The sequence below is a fragment of the Octopus bimaculoides genome, chromosome 9 (genome assembly GCF_046866305.1).
Source record: "Octopus bimaculoides isolate indiv1 chromosome 9, ASM4686630v1, whole genome shotgun sequence".
Taxonomy (NCBI): domain Eukaryota; kingdom Metazoa; phylum Mollusca; class Cephalopoda; order Octopoda; family Octopodidae; genus Octopus; species Octopus bimaculoides.
Window position 1 is genome coordinate 17,677,785 of NC_142936.1, and position 20,948 is coordinate 17,698,732.

The following is a 20,948-nucleotide window of genomic DNA, read 5'->3' on the forward strand; positions in this document are numbered from 1 at the left end:
AACCAAATATGGTCATTTTTCTTCTGGTGCTGACTTAAGGTTCTCAAGCTGCTCGCAGTATATCGCCTTTGTTTTCATCTCGTTTGGGTTTAAAAGTTCAAAGTGGACTAAACCTTTCATATCCCACCAAACAGATAACAACACCTTACGTAGGTGAAGACCTTCTTTAGCCTGGGGTGCTGGTGTTTCTCCCTTCCCTACCCACTGTCTTTGTCACTTGACATTTTTATAGAGAACCCATTTCTCATCACCAGTCACTATCCAGTCCAAAAAAGGTTCAGTCATGAGACATGACAGCAAAGGAGAACACAGATACTTTTTCTATGTTTTGCATTATAAATCTTGAATAATTAATCTCACCTTGTCAACTGTCGGTTCTACCTTTTCAGGAGCTGTTCCATTTGTCTGCAATTCATATAGAAAGTAATATAACAAACCTTTACTTTTAGTAATAAACTTGAACTAAAATGTTTATCATATTCTCAAATAAAATCTGCTAAAAGATATTAATTTGAAGAACTGATACAAGAGTTCTATTCTATAGTGAACTTTTGAATTACTGCAATTCTAACATGATAAACTAAATGAATGTGAAAATATTATTATTATTATTTCGAAGCTTATTTAAGAATAACAATGAAATTTACACTGATGGATAATTCAATACTGACAATAGAGTTAAGTTAATTCTAAACTACACGTTCACTGGGACTTTACGACAATGAGCTAAGTGTCTATTTTCTAGGTTAAAATCAAGACTATATTAAGCCTTAAAAGGCTACATCTCTGAATAAGGTGATGTGCTGCAGACCTATACAACTCATTTCGCTATGGAAAAAAACAAAGTAAGATTTCAATTAAGAATGATGACAAAAATAAAGGACTCTAAATGATTTTCTTTGGTATTTGCTTTGCAGGTTTAGCCAACTTCCGCGAAGTCACAGCAGAACAATTTCCATCTAGTGTCAGGTGGCTGTTGTCCTTTTAAACTCAGACCTGCCTTGATCAAGTAAACCACCGATCAAAGATATTCCAGTCATGATTCTATTTTTTTTTTTTTTCATTTATACCTTTGACCACAATGTCTGTGTCATTTCATTTTTTTAAGATGTAATATGAGAGTGATTTAGCTGTTATTTCTTGCATGATGAGTGACCTTATACATGCTTTCTTGATGGTCAGCCAACTAAGTTACCAAGTATTTTGCTTCACACGATTTTTATTTTTATTAATTTATTATTTCTTTTTGTAATTTGACTCTTATCAACAGATACTGCAGGAAGTCACTTAAAATTAGAATGTTAAAAATAGCTATTGTTGTAGTGAGACATTAGCAAAGCTTTAGGCAAGGCATTGTACATACTTTGGCAGCTAAAATGTAAGAAAACAAAGAGAATGAATCCTCTACACATTGAACCCACTGGAAATCTGATAGTTTACAGAGGCAACATAAAATTATCATAAATGTGAAGCATTACCCACAAAAACTTTTCCAGTGAACAAAAAAAAAATGTTATAATGAGATCAAGTGAAGACAGTAGCTGAACAGATAAGATATCAAATTACCATTTAACATTGTGAATTCTTACTGACTGCTCACATGTAGTCTCTCATCTCTCAATAGTACACTTAATTCTACGTTACCTAATAAGAAATGAGAAACTATTCGGAAAAGTTGCCTTGCAATAAACTAGTGTGTTATCCAAAAAAGAAATTTGTCACTTATTTAATACAAGAAAAAACCAGATTAAAGTGCTGACTGTATGAATTTAGACTAGTTTATGAGAGCTTATTTTATAACAAATTAAAATCAATTACTGTATATAATTAGACAAACCTCATCATCACACTAAACTCAAAAACCAGCATCCAGTTTATTTGAGGTTAGTGTGGACTGGATAGATTTGCAGTATAAGATAATTTTATTCTTCACAGCCCTCTGATATGATTATGATGTGCAACAATTTCAGATTGAACCTTGGCTCACGTCTATCCCATGCAACCTTAATTACCACTTCATGAGAACTAATACATAAATGGTAAGTAATACACACAATAATATACATACATGGCAATTAATACACACATGAGGAAGTAACAGGCACGTGGTAGCAACAAGATAGAGTGATGATCAATACCACTATTCAGTATAATGGATGTTTTAACGTTCATTTACTTCACATTGCCGTAGCTTGCACCAGTGAACTGATTCAAATATAAATAACAAGATTTCTTACAAGCAATATTAGTAAAAATTACCATTCTCACACACAGAACCTACTACATGTAATACAAAATATTTTTAGAAACTGACAAAGCCATATTGAAAGAATTCTTACTTTGTTGTTAACATCTAACATCTCTATTCCTTCTGCTTCGGATGTAGTACCATTAGACTGTAAATACAAATAACAAATATTGGTACAGGGGAAAATATTTCTTCAAAATATTATCTAAGTGAAATTAGAATTGAAAGATTTACAAAGAAGGTGAGTTAATGAGGTTTCAAATTGTTCTTAGAAATTCAAAATATACTTATTAATTATAGGTTTTAATTTGTGGCATAAGACTAGCAAATTCAGGGGTGAGGGTAAGTTGATTACATTCTGGCCCAGTGTTCAACTGATAATTATTTTATTGGCCCCAAAAGGATGAAAGGCAAAATCAACGTCAGCGGAATTTGAACTTAGGACATAAAAATGGATGAAATGCCGCAAAGCATTTTGTCCAGGATGCTCACAATTCTGCCAGCTTTTCACCTTTACTTATTATTAACACATATCATTGACAACTGCTTCATAAGATTTGTTTGTACTAATTCCTGACAACAATATTTGGTAAATCCCCCCACCCCACCCAGTATGTCATTCAACATTTTCTTGTTAAACATTTTCTTAGGAAAAATACAGTTCCTTTAATGAATTATTTTGCATCATCAAATAATGTCCATTTTTCATGCTAGTATGGATTTGACAGTTTGACAAGAGCTGCACCAAGTTCCATAGTCTGTTTTGGTTTGGTTTCTGCAGCTGAATGCCCTTTCTAATGCCAACCACTTCAGACAGTGTACTGGGTGCTTATGTGGTACCATCACCAGTGCTTTTTATATGGCATCATTACCAATGCTTTTTGTGTGGCATCAGCACAAGTTTTTTTCATGTGGCACCGGCACCAGTGCTTTTTACATGGCTCCAGAAAACAATCTTAGAAGGAAGTGCCAAGCATCCCAATCAATATCAATATCTATAGTTTATCATTTTATTTAAAAAATAACATAAAACCACAGTACTTCTGATACTGGATTTTAGACATTTCTCCAGACTGGTATCTGCGGAAATTGTTTTACCAGCTGGATGGCTTTCCCCATTGTTCACCATTTAACTATGAATTGGATACTGAAATTGTTGTAAGTGTAGAACAGTGACATAAGTAGAACTGAGTGTTATCTCAAAAGCACAACAGAAGAATCATCTGAGAATAGAAAACATATATTGAGAAAGAGAGAGTCATTTGCTAAACTTCATCTTATCAGCCAGTGGAGTGCTAACAGCACCATCCGAGAGGGATCACTGCCAGAGCAGTGGTCTCGCACCAGTGCCATATAAAAAGCACCATTTGAGCACGATCATTTCCAGCTGGCACCTGTGCTGGTGGCATGTGAACCAAATATTGAACTGACTCCAGTGCAGGTGGCACGTAAAAAACACCATTTGAGCGTGTCTGTTGCCAGTACCGCTGGACTGGCCCTCATGCCGGTGGCATGTAAAAAGCACCCACTACACTCTCAGAGTGGTTGGCGTTAGGAAGGGCATCCAGCTGTAGAAACTCTGCCAGATTAGATTGGAGTCTGGTGTAGCCATCCGGTTCGCCAATCCCCAGTCAAATCGTCCAACCCATGCTAGCATGGAAAGTGGACGTTAAATGATGATGATACATCCATGAGTGGGTGCTATGACAAACTAAATTCAGGAAACTAAATTTAGGAAGGGCATCCAGCTGTAGAAACTCTGCCAAATCAGATTGGAGCCTGGTGTAGCCCTCTGGTTTACCAGTCCTCAGTCAAATCGTCCAACCCATGCTAGCATGGAAAGCGGACGTTTAACGATGATGATGATGATGATTTCTAACCTCAAATTCTCTCGTTATTTTGTACCTTTTACAATATAAACATAATATTATATTACGAAGCATTCAAATGGTCGTGTTTTGATTGACCAAAATTAGGTCAGTGTACTTGTTTATCTCCCTTCACCTGCACTCTTTCACTGTATAATACCAATACCCAAGCATATATTAGATCTACTTTTGTTACATTCAATAACGTTTCTATCATTCCTTTGAATATTATAATGAATCATTACTAATAGACTAGAATAGGTATATGAAAATGTTCCCTATACCAGAGTAGGAGATATCTACAGAATTTTTCCTATAGCAAAAGCTATAATTTCAATGTGTGAGGTTTTTGGATACTGAAAAATATGTGTGCAAAATAACTAGTATTATGTAGTATTCTCTCATGCTATTAAGGTGGCAAGCTGACAGAATCGTTATCATGGTGAACAAAATGCTTAGTAGCATTTCATCCATCTTTATATTCTAAGTTCATGGTCAACTTTGTGTTTCATCTTTTCAGGGTTGAGCACTGAGGTTAATGTAATTGAGTAGTCCCCTCCCACAAGATTTCAGACCTTGTGCTTATCTTAGAAAGAATTCTGAATTTAGTTTGTCTATATATAAAGATGCAGGTACCAGTTAGAAGATCTTTGTCTGAGAGCTAAATTAACCCATGGCACCTTATACAGCTTGACAGACAAAGCTATTGAAATATTTACCTTGATCATGGATACAGTGCCATACTGGATATGGACCATAGAACAATCAGTTCAATATGCTAATTAGTTCAGCCAATTGCCACCATCATAACAACATTACAAATATAAAAACAAAAATGTCTCAAAACTAGATTAGACCAATAAGTTAATGTAATGAAACAACTGGTGGAATATGTGGAAAGCTTAATACAGCATTACTAATGAAGATGAAGAGAGAAAACTTACCACTTCAGCTATTGGCATCATTGCTTCATCCAACACATCAGTTACCTATAATCAAAACAAAATCACAATTACTGACATCAAACAGGAAATAATCGAAGACAAACTTATCATTAAAAAGGAGGTTTATCTTATGCATGCTTGCATGTATGTATGAACACACACACACACCAATTCTCCCATTCAATGTGAGGGTATACCCCGACACATCTTCACCACCATCCTTCTTGTCTTCTAACTGGGAAACCATGTATCTCCCTGACAGCAAGACACCTGTTTCTATCCCCTTATCATACTTTAACATTTCATCACTTGACATAAAGTCATCTCATTCAATACTACTCAAGCCTCCACCCCTCAGGTGAGGCATCCTGTCTGGCAAATTACTTGGTACCATGTAAAAAGCAACCAGTACACTCTGTAAATTGGTTGGCATTAGGAAGGGTATCCAGATTTAAAAACAATGCCAAAGCAGACACTGGAGCTTGGCACAGATCTGTGGCTCACCAGCTGCTGTCAAACCGTTCAACCCATGCCAGCATAGAAAATGCATGTATGATGATTATGAAGATGATGATGATATATAGCTAATCCTTTCAAATCTATCACATCATCTAAACATTGTTTAATTTTATACTCCTGTGATGCTTGTTTCCATTTAACAAACAGAGAATTACAGGAGTGGTAGCTGCCATCAATCAAGTTAACTATATTAACAGAATAAATAATTTTGTGCAAATAATCTTGTACAATGGCAGTATTTAGACTGAAGATGTTAGAGTCCAACAGTCCAGTAATTAATACCTCGACTGTTGATACTTCCAATAAAGTCTCCAGAGATAAACACCAACAACAGCCAAGCCAATGAGGAAACATCTATGTTGCCACTCAACCTGCAAGAAAGAGCAATCGAATTTCCCTCAAAATAGCATGCTACTATTTTAAAACAGCAAAAACATATTGGACTGTAGTATGAGATGCTTGTGACTGAAATATTTTTAATCACTGAGAGCTCAACAACAACAATAATAACAACCACCACCAGCTATAGACTGACTGTGAATGAGATAAACTATAAAGAAACTTGTTGGCAGCAGCTTTATCTCATATCCAAGAATTTAATTTCTTCACTGATTGCTTCCTTTATGGTGAGAGGCTAAGTAGACCAATTCTTACATTGAAGAGTCGATGGCATTGACTGCATGATAATGTTGGTGAAGGATGAGATTGATTTTGTTGAGCTTTTCTCTCCTGTTGTTTGATTCCTTACTTTCCTCTTCTGGTGGCTTCAAAGATTTTGGTTCCAATGATGATGAAATACCACCTGTTGGTATGTCTCAGGCTTGGGTTTCAAATGATTTAGGCACAAGTCCAGTGACTTTCAGTGTTATTTTGAGTTAAGGGTTCTTTAGCTTCCAAATTCTTCTTTTTTGGATTGGTCTGCTTCTTGGCATCCTTCTGGCCTCGAGCCTAAAGTCACTAATGATTAGCCTAAGCTGGGGGGGTCACTGATTAAGACTTAACATAAAAGCCTTGACTCTTCCATTCTCACTACATGCCCTGACCATTGAAGATAGTGTTCAAAGTCCTATAAAGAAACTACATCAATATTAAACAGAAAAAGGAGAAAAAAAATTAGTTTGCTAACCTGTAAAGCAATCACTTTATCAGCTTCTGATACTAAATGTTCATGTGTGTTTATTGCCAGCACATCAGCAATTGTGGAGAGGATAGGAGAAACAAGATGACCACTAGCAGTGCTCAGTTGGTCTCCAAACACATTCACCAAGAGACCTATAAAATATTACAAATTTAAAACAAAAAAAAAAAATGTCTTTTCTGGTGAATTGTTTGGAAAAATATCTTATATCTTTCATACATTGAATAATAACATATCTCACTTTATGATACATTAACAATATCTCATTTTATACATAACTTTATGACGTACTAGTGTATCTCACTACATACCGGTTTTACTATAAATATAAAAATACTAAATGTACTTCAGTGTTTCATCAGCTGCTTCTATTTTACAACTACTTGTGACAATTGATGGTGATGGTCAAAGTAGGATGGAAATATGCACTTTGACACTCCACAAATACTAGCAATTCAAATATGGAGTAAGACTGGAAGTGAATAAAACAAAATGATATACTATGACCTAGGGCAACACACAATGACTTCAAGGTTTGTGATACAATAATACATTAGAGTATGTGCTCAAATACTGATTCAGGGATACATATAATATATTCTCAGCATCCAACTCATTCCTTATATCTAATCATTTGCCACACAACTCTCACTCAGAGCACTTACCTACACATCCATCTTTTCAGCTTCTCCATCCTATTTTCTTTCATATTCACATTGTACCTTGACCTCACATTTCTCCCCCCCACCACCTCTCTCTCTCTTTCCAGGTAATACAAGCCATATGTTCACCTCTTCAGTAATGCATCTGCTCTTCTATCCTAGTTACCTATTCCTCAATTCTATGCCCTTCTCAGTTAAGGGGTCTTGTCTTACAGATACTTAGAGGCCTCACCATACAGGTGCCACATAAGAAGCACCCACTATACTCTGTGAAGTGGTTGGTATTAGAAGGGGCATCCAGCGGTAAAGACCAAGGGGACATGTGGAGGCGCATGGCTTAGTGGTCAGGGGTGTTGGACTCATGATCATAGGATTGTGGTTTTGTATTCCTGGACCAGGCAATGCATTGTGTTCTTGAGCAAAACATTTCATTTCATGTTGCTCCACTCTACTCAGCTGGCAAAAAGGGGTAACCCTACCATAGACCAGCATCCCATTCAGGTGGGGAATATATAAGCCATAGAAACCGGGAAACTGGCCCTTATGAGTCTATCTGACTCAAGAAGGAACTATTTTTTTACTTTATCAAGCTAACATTAGAACTTGGCACAGCATTCTAGCTCATCTGTGCATGTTGAACTACCCAACCCATGCCAGCATAGAAAAATGGAAGTTACATCATCATCATCATCATCATCATCATCATGCATGAATGCATGATGATGATGATGATGATGATGATGATGACCTAACCTCCCTTTTTCCATGCTGGAATGAGTTTTGTTGAATACATATAGTTAGATCCTGTCCAACTGACCAACCCATGCCAATATAGAATACAGACATTAAATGATGATGATGATTGTGGTGGTATTGTTATCTGGAGGAAGAAGGGACTGTGCCAATGCCCATTTTCCAGCCCCTCAGAAACTATAGAGACTGTCATGGTTAACATTTCTTTTTAAACAGGTGCCAGCCAATGGTTGCAATAGAGACATGCAGGGAAAGAAATCCAGTGCACCAACATTCTAGGGAAGAATTATTAGAATTAGTGCAGAGTCTGAGGTAGGTTGGATACAATGTGGGTGACAAGAAAAGAATGGATGAGTTGCAAGTCCTTGAGAGGAGGTGGTACAAAACCAGCTCACTTTGAAAAGCAGAATTTACTGTATAAGTAATAGAAAAGGTAGACGGATGTGATAACATGTCTGCAGGCCAGAGATTAAAGTGACTTAATGTTAATCTGTTAAGTGGCTTTTCTATGAATGTGATCTTTAGATGATTGTATAGAAGTAGCACTGTCCCTAATAAGGAAGCAATACTCCGAGCTGAGGCAAGTACTAACTCTGAAAAGGAAGGTTAGCCTTTATAGTTAAGTTTTGATTATGTTCATAAAAAGAATGCTTCAATTAATGAACAACTGACACATCAACCAGAAGAGAAGTTTACAAAAGAAATGGGTAAAGAAAATTTCACAATAACTGATGGAGGATTCAACAGGTACAAAAAGTAAAAGGATACTGTGTACAAGCACATTCATGGTGAAAAAAGAATGTGCTGATGTCTTATCGGCTAGTGTAGATCATGACAAAATGGCCAAAAAATTATTGATGAATATTATCCTATTTACAATGCAAACAAAAAAGGGCTTTGTTTTCATGCAGTGCTTGAGCATCCTTAATTGTTTAACCCTTTAGCATTTAAACTGGACAGGTCTAACCTCTCATACCTACTCTACAATGCCATTCTAGAAATAAACAATCCATCATTTAAATCTCAAAGGAATGCATGATTAATTCAAAACAATGTAAGTAAGCATTACATTTGACAGAATGCTAAAGGGTAAAAATAAAAATAGCAAAGGAATTAAACCTTCAAAATAACAAATGACAGTTCTTTGTTGTGCTAATACGAAGGGATAGAAATGAGTTTCTAGTGATTGGAAAAAGCAAAATTCTTTAGTGGATTAAAGGGCCATTGAATAAATCATCCTGTCCACAGACAGAATGAAATGATTGTAATGGATTTGAACTCCCAATAAACCATAAATAAGGAATAAGATGGGTTGGGTGCAACACCTACAATGTATCAATCTAGTCAGAAGACTGAATCAGAAATAAATTCACCATAATTCTAATGAAATAATGGCTGCAGTGTTTTGATTAACTTTAAAAATAACCAATTATTTGGAGTTATAGTAAAACAACTAATTTTTTCATAATTAAGATGGTGGTTAGAATATAATGTAAATTGAGATAAAAGTTTATAATTATATGTGAGTACTTTAAAACGAGAGGTTTTATATTATAAAACCGGGAGCAGTTTCATGTGGCTTTGTATCAAAATAGCTAAACTGGATCTCAGAAGAGAAACAAATCTAGACCAATTTCTTCAAAAAGACTACAAAATAAAACTTTTTATATTTGATGTGTAGAATGAAAAGGAAAGAGTAAAAGACAAATTATTGTAAATTGAAATGATGCAAGCTGATATATATATATATGTGGTCACATACCTGTAGCTACAGCACGCAAAAGTAAAGCATCCATTGAATTTGTGTTAATAGTTGTCAAGGATTGGATCTGAGAGAGTGGTTCATCATTTTGTAGATATGTGCATACTTCAGGGTTGCTATCAGTGACAGTGTGTAAGCAGTGAGCTGATAGAGTAAAAATATGTAACCTTGTATAGTAATGAGCTGGTCATAAAAATCGTATATTATATCATACAGCAATAAACTGGTATAATAAAGAAATTTCATGACACTATACTGTATAGTAATGATATTATATTACAACATATAGTTATGAGCTGGTCATAAAGACAATGTTACATGATGCAGCAATGAGCAGGTGTAGTTAAGACATTACAATACATCATACAGTATAATGAGATTACATTACATCATAAATTGGGCTGGTATAGTAAAGATATTATACCGTTCTATATTTTAAAGATGAGGAATTATGGAATTATGTACAATATAAACTAAACTTGGCTTGCGAAGACCTGTTAGGGCAAGTGAAATCGAAATCGTGATGGCACCTGTACCAGTGGAGTGCTAAGAGCACCGTCTGTGCGTGATCATTGCCAGAGCAGCTGTCTGGTTTCCGTGCCAGTGGCACGTAAATAGCACCATTTGAGCGTGTTTGTTACCAGCGTTACCTTACAGGCACTTGTGCCGGTGGCACATGAAAAAACATTCGAGCGAGGTCGTTGCCAGTGCCGCTGGACTGTCTCCTGTGCAGGTGGCACATAAAATACACCATTTTGAGCATGGCCATTGCCAGTACCGCCTGACTGGCCTTCATGCTGGTGGCATGTAAAAGCACCCACTACACTCTCAGAGTGGTTGGCGTTAGGAAGTGCATCCAGCTGTAGAAACTCTGCCGAATCAGATTGGAGCCTGGTGTAGCCACCTGGTTCACCAGTCCTCAGTCAAATCGTCCAACCCATGCTATCATGGAAAGCGGACGTTAAACGATGAAGAGGATGATAATGATTTACATTGGACAGATAGGTGTCCTCACCTTGTTTGATTACTGGGGTACTCTGTTCTCATTCCTAAGATTTTTAATTTTCTTTTTTTTTTGCTAATGTTATTGTTATTATTTATTCAAGTCACTGCCTGGAATCAAACTCGGAATCTTGGGGTTATTAGCTCGCGCTCTTAACCAGTTTGCCATATAGATGTGGGCAATTATAGAGTGAATTTTAGGGCTTATAAACCTATCATTTTTGTATCTTTCCTTAATACCGGTTCCCATATTCTACTCATATCTGTTTAGGAGGTTATTGTGTCCTAGCATATGTGCTGCCTCTTTTAGTTTTCGTATTTTCCAGTGGTGTTCTCTGTCTATTATTTTAACTTCATCCCACAGGAGGATAACAGACAGAGAACACCACTGGAAAATATGAAAACTAAAAGAAGTAGCACATATGCTAGGGCACAATAACCTCCTAAGCAAACCGAGTGCAGATATGAGTAGAATATGGGAACCAGTGTTAAGGCAAGATAGAAAAATAAGAGGTTTATAAGCCCTAAAATTCACTCTATAATTGCTCACAGGCATATAGCATAGTGGTTAAGAGCACAGGCTACTAACCCCATGATGCCAGGTTCAATCCCAGTCAGTGACTTGAATAAATAATAATAACATAGACAAAAATTTTTTTTTAAATTTGGGTTCGAAGGCTGGAGAGTACATCAGCTGAAAGGCTGTGGTAACAACAAACAAGGTGAGGACAACTATCCATCCAATGTAAATACTGTAAAGATATTATATCCAAATAGAAAATTGTGTAGCAAACACGATATATGACATTATATAGTACGAGCGAGTAAAAATATTAAATGACATCATATAGTAATGAACTAGCATTAAAGATGTTATATAACATTATATACCAATAAATTAGTCACAAACATCATACCCCAATGAGGTGGGATATTAAAAATATATTACACTATGCAATAAATGGCAGGTAAATGTACCTAACATTAAACAATAAGCAGGTAAAGTGTAAAAGCAACCAGTACACTCTGTAAAGTGGTTGGCATTTGGAAGGGCATCCAACTGTAGCAACCATGCCCTTCAGCTGGTCAGCTTCTGTCAAATCATCCAACCCACACCTGAATAGAAAGTGGACATTAAATGAGGATGATGATGATGATGATGAGTGTAATGGGTGCTTTTATGTAACCACCGGTATCTATCACATAATACAGTATAATTACAGCAAAGGCTACTGGAGTAATGTATACACCAGTTAAGAAAGATATATTTCACTTCAAGTTAGAAAATGTTGCAATTAACATCATTTGAGAAAGTAAAGATTCCTCAAAAAGATCAGTTGTTCAAGTAAGTAATTTACACCAATAGTATTACACATAAATGCAGACTGCAACACATCTAAGACAGATGGTAGAATTCTGCTATATGACAATACAGATTGTGCTAGATAACAGTGCTGTTTGTGGAAGCATATTCAGTATGTTCCAATATCTAATCTTAATGAATTCTCTGCAAGGCTTGGTGTCAACATAATCGCTTCCTTGCTTAATCACAACTGAAGCTAAAAGTTTCACTATGTTTATAACAATGGGTGCCAAGATAAAGCTATGGGTGCCAAGATACTATGAGTGCAAAGCTACAGCTATGGATGCCAAGTTATAGCTCAGAGTGTTAAGGCTGATAATGACCGCAAAGGTGCTATTTGTAGTTAGTGAAATATAAAAAGGTAAACCATAGATATAAGCTACTAATATATAGCTTAAGATAGAGCAATGAGCAAGTAGAACTGTTAGCACACTGAGTAAAATACTTAGTGGCTTTTCATCTGTCTTCAATGTTCTGAGTTGAAATTCTGCCATGGCTGACTTTATCTTTCATCCTTTCAGGGTCAATAAAATAAGTACCAGTTGAGTGCTGGGGTCAATTTAATCGACCTACGCCTCCCTCTAAATTGCTGGCCTTGTGCCAAAATTTGAAATCGATATATAACTTCATCATCTTCGTCGTTTAATGTCCGCTTTCCATGCTAGCATGGGGTTGGACGATTTGACTGAGGACTGGTGGACCAGGAGGCAACACCAGAATCTAATCTGATTTGGCAGAGTTTCTACAGCTGGATGCCCTTCCTAATGCCAACCACTCAGAGAGTGTAGTAGGTGCTTTTACGTGCCACCGGCACGAGGGCCAGTCAGGCGGTACTGGCGACGGCCACACTCAAAATGGTGTATTTTAAGAGAAAATAATATGGCTTTAAAAGAGAAGGACAATTCAATAAAAGTCTTGTCCAGTGACACAGCACTGGTTGTAACAAAGTTTGGGTCAGTAGTCGAGGTTACAACTTTGCAAATATTTTGTATCTCTCTTCAGAATTTATTTAACCATTTAATGAACATTGTAAATAATGAGATAGCTTCTATGATATGCCAAAAGCGTATATCTCAACTGAGATATAACACTACAAACATTGTTATTATATACCAACTGTGGATATTGATAAAAGAAACACTTAAAAAAAAAATAGATCAGAAACACTTACCCACAGCAAGTACCAAAGGATATCCATAGATATTGGGGTTCAAACAATACACAAGGGGATGGGCTAATTTTTCTTTGTTGAATATTTGAACAGCTGTCTCTGAATTTTCACTGTAATTAAAGTAAACAGTTTTGAAAGGCCCATGATGATAGGAAAAAATATTTTAAAGCAATGTAAAAGTGTTTTGTATCTTTTAAATATCACAGAAACTAAAGACAAACATAGTTGAAAAGTAGATGAAAGAAAGCAAAAGTGAAATAGTTATGATACAGAACATAGGAATGTGGAACTAACCATAGATTCCATAAGAGATGAACAGCTTGAATAAATGTATCAGTTTTTAATTGAGCCAACTTTTCATCCCATAATTTTGAAGGTTCCCAGCCAACTTCATACTAAAAGGTAAAAATAACATTCAAGAACAGTATTTTATAGAAAAGCTATGATGGCAAACTACGTTTCATCAGTAAACCATCAAAAAAATGACAGAGCTTATCTGAGCACAGAATAAATTATGCAAACACAATGTGAATAAATGAGTGAAGAATGATGACATTAGAACAATCATGTCAAGGTACTAAAAAAAGGAGCTTAGCTGAGGTAAAAGGGTCATTAGGTAATACAAAGAAAGTGAGAGTGGAAAAACATAGCTGTCATAGTGCTAGTGTAAAGTCTGTAAGACAACCTCTTCATGTGTGCTTATACATATTCTAACAAAATTGTGCTGGTGCCATGAAAAGAGCACCCATGCCAGCGCCACATAAAAAGCAACCATACCAGTGCAATATAAAAAGCACCCACATCAGTGACACGTAAGAGGCACCCATACCAGCACTGTGTAAAAAGCATCTACGCTGGCACCACATAAAAGTATCTGTGCTGGCACCACACAAAAAGCACCCAGTACACTCTGTAAAGTAGTTGGCATTAAGAGGAGCATTCAGCCATATAAACCATGCTAAAACAGATGACTGGAGCCTGGTGCAGCCCTCCAGCTTGCCAGCATGTGTCAAATTACCTAATCCACATCAGCAAAAAAAAAGGACATTAAATGATGATGATGATGAGATATAGAAATATCATCATCAGCTATGTGCCCTCCTTGTGTCCAGGGGTTGGCTTGCCAAGACTCTCCAGTCTCGTAACTAGTTGCTTCTATTTGGATATCACTGGTATTTCTTTGGCATGATACATGATGGGACCCAATCCCTTTCACAATGACTGGCCGATGTCACCTTTTGTATGTGTCTTGACTAACCCAGTCTTATGGCATGTCACATACCCCACTGTCAAACCTTCAAGTCCATTGACCTGTTTGCTTCTTCTGCATTCTTTGGCATGCCAGGATTCATGTATTTAGGGATAGACATTCCCACCCATGAGCACAGTCCCTTGGCTTCACACACAGAGTTCAGCTGATCAGGCAAAGCCAAGAATTAGGGATGGGCTATGGTTGTACTCTGCTGCAGCCTTCAAGTCATATGTGACTTAGATGCAAGGAAAGAAAGAGATAAACTTCTTCATATTCTTTAACCCTTTAGTGTTTAAACCGGCTGTATCCAGCCCAAATATTCTACACGTTTTATGCTCAAATTGGCCAGAACCAGCTTCTCACACCTACCCTGCAATGTCATTCTAAAAATAAGCAATTACATCTTTCCTATCTTGAAGCTACAAAATAATAACAGATAAATTTTTTTAAATGTGAATAAATAAGGGTTACTTTTGACAAATTAATCTGAATGCTAAAGGGTTAATACAAATTCTAAGATATAAGTACAGACATTGGTACATAGTATATAAATAACTAATAGAGTTATTTCAAAATCATAAAAGGAGTAAGTTGCTAACTGAATGTGTGCTAAGAAATTATGACAAACACTTCAATTTGAACCAGATTCAACAATATGAAACTGATTGACCTGCCAGGAATAGCAGCCAAATTTCCTTCATCTTACACCTTATCATCTTGGAAAGAAAGCACATTAGATAGTTAAGTCCTAGGAATGCTACGCCTAAGAGTATGACAGGCCAGTCATGGTTGGAATGTCATTTATCATAGGACATCAACTCAGTCAGGGCAAACCTGGGATTAAACAACAAATTTATACCTGGTTATAGTTAAGTTCTGTCAACTAAATTTATAGGTCTAGAAATATTTACAGTGTAAATATAACTGGCATTATGGTCACTCTCCTTTGCAGGTATGCTAGCTACCTGGTGGTGGATGTCTTGTACATGGTCAATTCATCTTAGAATAGGCTGTAGCATACCTGTCATTACATGTAACCCATAATTAAAATCTGAATCTAATGACATAAGAACAGAATGAGGCAACAAGTGGCCTTCTGGTTGTGTAAGATCCCACATGTAATAAACTATGCCTCCAATTAGCACAAAGACACAATTTTGTAATTTACAGCTATTGTCAATTGAATCAAACTCACTACAATAATAATAATGAAAAGTAAATTTAATTCCAGGGGAGTTAGAACTCAAAATACAGAAGTTGATGCATCATTGAATAATCTTACCATCTTTAATAAACCAATAACCATAGTTAATACATCACTGTTAACCATTTTCTCACAGACTGCAACGCCTCCATCAACAGAGAGATTTCTGAAAAAGAAACAAGAAAGAAGTGATTAAATATATGGAAAAGATAAAAGAAAAATATTAGTGATATCAGATATTAGGGTGTTGGACCACAGAGGAGAGCTGGCGCTATCATTAAGCAGTAGATTTCTCTAATCCATGTTAATATGATTCAAGTAAAAGTATGTTAAAGATAGCAATGATAAAATTTTAAATGTGATTTTTGTTACTACAGAGTCAACTATATTTAACTTGTACTCATAGAAGCCCTAAGCACTTAAAAATATTTTGGTGACCTCCACATATATGTAATTCAAAATATAAACAATAATAAACCATAAAATGAATTTCAGTTTTTCAAAATGAAACAAAACTAACAGTATGATGGAAAATAATGTATACTCGCACTTTATTCATATTTGAAAAGTTTTCTTGCAAAGTTTTTGATCAGATCCTCTCTATGACACTATGAAAACTTCAAAATTATATTTCTGATCATATAAACCACTTCATATATTATTTTGGCAAGTTTAAATTGATTTCTTCTGTGTTGTCATCCATTTGTCATTTCTGTGGTGCCCCGTTTTCCTTGATTCCCTAAGAACATGCTAATTTTGCTTAAAGGTTAACCCAGGCCTGTTTGTACTTCATTTTAGTGATATCACGATGGAAGGCAAGGCTATCTTTGATGGGTCAGAAACTCAGAATACAAAACACTTAATACTGCTGACGGATCTATTTTAAAACGGGGGCCACATTTTTCATTAATGTTTTACGTAGTGTTTTTGGTACCGAAAGACTTTCAAACTTCGTATACTTATCTATTTTGTGTTATAGAACAGAAAAATATTTTTGTATTCGAATTTATTTCATGTAAAAAATTGTCTTATTTCGATAATTTCAACCAATCACTGACAAGTATTCAGTTGTTTACATTTACTCCTTTGGCTGATTAAGCGGTGTAAAGCGTATTTAATCTCCATACCTTCGTTTTATTCGCTTTTTTCATTTTAAATTTGCTTTAACCCTAACCCTACGGTTAGGGTTAGGGTTAATTGTTTCAGAATCGTTTGTTTATGTAGTCGGCACTTAATGTATATCGGCTGAATGGACATCAGTGATTGGTTGAAATTACAGAAATACGACAACTTTAACATGGAATAACTTATGAATTTCTTTTTTTTTAAAGAAGACTAAGAGAAAAAGATGTTTTATATGACACATTCTACCAGTGTTCCAAGTTTTGAAGTGTTTCGTTAATGAAAAATGTGGCCCCCATTTTAAAAAAGATCCCTGCTGACATTTTAACAACTCTGCTAACTTTCTGCAACAGTTTAAAGAAAGATTTCTTGAAACTCACCTGAGAGCACCAACTGAACTATTTTGGATGTAGATGTTTGGATCACCAAGTAACGGTGCTAGAATCCTAACCAAGTTGTTTTCCAACAAAACAGGAATTACAAGTGGATCTGCAACAATGGTAGCAACAGTTGCACATGCAACTAAGCGACATTCTTCTTCAGTACTCTGCAACTAAAATTTGAAAATTAAATTAAAGATAGTTCTCCAAAGACAGACATCAACCCAGAACAAAAGATATATATGCATAAATATATACACAAAACACACACTTTATATATGGCTGTGTGGTAAGTAGCTTGCTTACCAACCACATGGTTCCGGGTTCAGTCCCACTGCGTGGCACCTTGGGCAAGTGTCTTCTACTATAGCCTCGGGCCGACCAAAGCCTTGTGAGTGGATTTGGTAGACGGAAACTGAAAGAAGCCCGTCGTATATATGTATATATATATACGTGTGTGTGTGTGTATGTTTGTGTGTCTGTGTTTGTCCCCCCAACATCGCTTGACAACCGATGCTGGTGTGTTTACGTCCCCGTAACTTAGCGGTTCGGCAAAAGAAACCGATAGAATAAGTACTAGGCTTACAAAAGGGGTCGATTTGCTCGAATAAAGGTGGTGCTCCAGCATGGCCGCAGTCAAATGACTGAAACAAGTAAAAGAGTATATATATATAATGTGTTGTGTGTGTGTGTGTATATATATATATATGTATATATATATGGGAGAATTTACGAAAAAAACAACAACAGACGAGGACAGGTGGTGTAAACAACAAAAGGATGTATTAGTTTAACGCTCGGGAATAGAGAAATTCTTTGACGTTTCGAGCTACGCTTTTCAACAGAAAGAATACGGAGAAAAACACGTACACACACACACATATATAAACGAAAATAAGCTAAGAGAAATAAAGAGTGGTCAGTATTTGAACACTCATTATGGAACAGAAGTAGGCAAAAATAACATTCAAGATAGATTCTTGATTTGTTAAAATTGTCTCTACTTCCAGAGAGGACAAATCATTTGTTTGGTTCAAAATGAAAATAGAAAGTAATCTCAAAAGATTCTCCAAAACTGACAAATCCATTGTAGAAAAGAGAGAAATTGTCTGAAGGCAAGGAGAGCGTCATGTTTCTGTCTAAGTAGGCGCTATCAGCACAGTAACTGTCCTACTTAATCTCCAACAAACATTTATACACACACACATATATATATAGAGGGGGGGGGCACTTTTATGGTGTAGGTGTTTTGTATAAAAGCAAACAAAAATGGGCTTAGAAAAATAACATGCCGGTAGCATAAATTTAAACAACGAAGACGAATGAGACTATGATTGGATTTTAATAAATGATAGTTTAAGGGGGGGGGGGGGTAACAAATGACTAGATCGATCCAAAAATAAGGTTTAATTCTATACTTCAATACGAAAGGAAAGGTGCAAATTAGTTTATTTGAGGTGGGGGTGGAGAAAGATATCTTTCAGTATAACAAACATGTCACTTTCACATCAACTGTTAACTAGTACCAACCGTTTGAATTAGCTTTCTTTTAAGCGATTCCTATCTATTTAACATTAAACTTTATTTTTATGTATTTATTTTTTTGTAATTATTCATTTTTAGTGGGAATTATTTTAACAAGGTAAAATAATTCAACAGAAAAATGATCCACGAAATAAATTCGACACAAAAATAATAACAAAAGAATTCAACTGAAATAAAAACAACATATTTTTAATGGCTCCAAAATATTCTCAAAGATAAACGTGTTTTCTATATTTTGATACATCTACTGACGGTTTGCATGTTGTTATCATCAAGACAGCTCCGACAGAGTAGATCTATAATTAAAGGCATTGCAGACGTAATTATACCATCTTTCTGTATATAGCAGCAACAAAATAATTTAATTTATCTTATAATTCTCTTTATCCTGAGATGGTAGGGTTTGATTGGAGGAAGATTTTAACTGCTGTTTCTAGAAAGCTAGTAAATTACTTAACATGCTCCCTCACTGGATCGCTAGTGTGTGAAAAATACATGTATGTATAAAATACTTACTTGATCAATAAGTGTAACAAACGAAGGTCCATTAGTAACAGACTGTTCCTCTTCGTTTAAATTAGCAATGATCCCGGTGGGTTGTGGCCGAGGTAGTCCATATCGCTTTCGATGTTTACTTTTCCCCATCATCAACGTTAGTTATTGATCAAAGTTGCAAAATTAGTGGAATATCACATTACAGAAGCCACGTGCTGTTATTTCTGGCTGGCATCTTATGCTGGGACGGAAGTTCCGGTTGTTTAAGTGTATACTTCTCTTCTCCTACTGCCACATTACACGGTCGCTCGCACTTGCTGCTGTTGTTTATTATACATACAAACATAAGTAAACGTACACACACAATATATATATATATATATATAATTAAAATTATAAATTTGTATACATATATATATATATTTATATTGCGGCATTATATATATATATATATATATATATATATATATATATATATATACATTGCGGCATAATTTCTTTTCCTCAACAGGCCCTGCCCTGTTCAACATTGTCCCGAAACATATAATAGAGGGAAAGGATCCTATCAGCTTTAAACGGAGTCTAGACAGCTTTCTTCAAAGAACACCAGAAAAGCCACCCATACCTGGATACAACTCACTCAGTAAGAACTCACTACTTGAATGGACCATAGACCAAACTTGACTGTAAAAAGGATTTAGATAATCCTATCAGGTGGTGCTATTAAGTTAGACATGGCCTGGACCAATCTTTGATCGAAACAAATTTAAGTTTATATATATATATATATATATATTTATACACACACACACACATATGCACACAAAGGCATAACTACAGTTTGGTGCCACTGCTAACCACTGACTGTTTTATCTTAACTTTATGACAGAAACGCATTTTTAAAATAAAACTTTACAGATACTTTTTTGAATGTGTAGACAATGAATGACTGCGCTGACAAAATTTTAAAAAGAATTCTTTTTAGGGATTTCGGGTCAGTCTTCCTCTCTCCTGACTGTTCCCTTATATCTCTCTTCAGTTGTTGAGGATCATTTATCAAAAATACGTTTCCGAAAGTGTAGATGTTGCGTTTCAAAAGATACACATTCTAAATCTACACCCTTGAAAACGTTTCTCAACAAAATTTCATTAGGAATATGTCTTTTGGGGAAAGTTATGAAGAAAAGAAAAAAAGTTTTGAGGTGTGTAACTACGGTTTGGCGTCTCGGAATGAGTATCTGTATAACTTTCTCATAACCTTTGATGAAATTTTGTGGAGATACATTTTCGAGGGTATACGTAACGATTATGTTAATAATACGTAAAATTTGATGGGCAGGAGTTACGAATCATTCTTTACCGTATATCTCCCAACTTTATTTCCTCAAGACTCCCTTTAAGATGCCTATTTTTAAATGACATTTTACAGAAATACGGTAAAATAGAAACATAATATTGATGTTTCAAACATGTAAATATATTAAAAAAAAAAAAGAGTGATAATATGTAAGTTCAGAAAT

At 35.6% G+C, this 20,948-nt stretch overlaps 1 protein-coding gene across 2 annotated transcripts in view; it reads right to left on the reverse strand.

Moving 5' to 3' along the window:
• The window catches only part of LOC106872609 (HEAT repeat-containing protein 3), a 41,773-nt gene extending 22,097 nt beyond the window's left edge, over positions 1-19,676 (reverse strand). Inside the window, exons 1-10 of one of the 2 annotated variants that reach the window (XM_089357216.1) lie at positions 19,450-19,676; positions 17,389-17,561; positions 15,965-16,052; positions 13,725-13,825; positions 13,431-13,540; positions 9,895-10,038; positions 6,706-6,851; positions 5,061-5,105; positions 2,340-2,396; positions 361-405 (exon numbers count right to left, since the gene is read on the reverse strand). In XM_089357216.1, the coding sequence (XP_089213342.1) occupies positions 361-405; positions 2,340-2,396; positions 5,061-5,105; positions 6,706-6,851; positions 9,895-10,038; positions 13,431-13,540; positions 13,725-13,825; positions 15,965-16,052; positions 17,389-17,561; positions 19,450-19,581 (1,041 nt within the window). In that variant the 5' untranslated portion in view covers positions 19,582-19,676. The remainder of the gene's footprint in view (positions 1-360; positions 406-2,339; positions 2,397-5,060; positions 5,106-6,705; positions 6,852-9,894; positions 10,039-13,430; positions 13,541-13,724; positions 13,826-15,964; positions 16,053-17,388; positions 17,562-19,449) is intronic. The other variant, XM_014919648.3, reaches the window with a different exon arrangement.
• Positions 19,677-20,948: the final 1,272 nt, after the last annotated feature.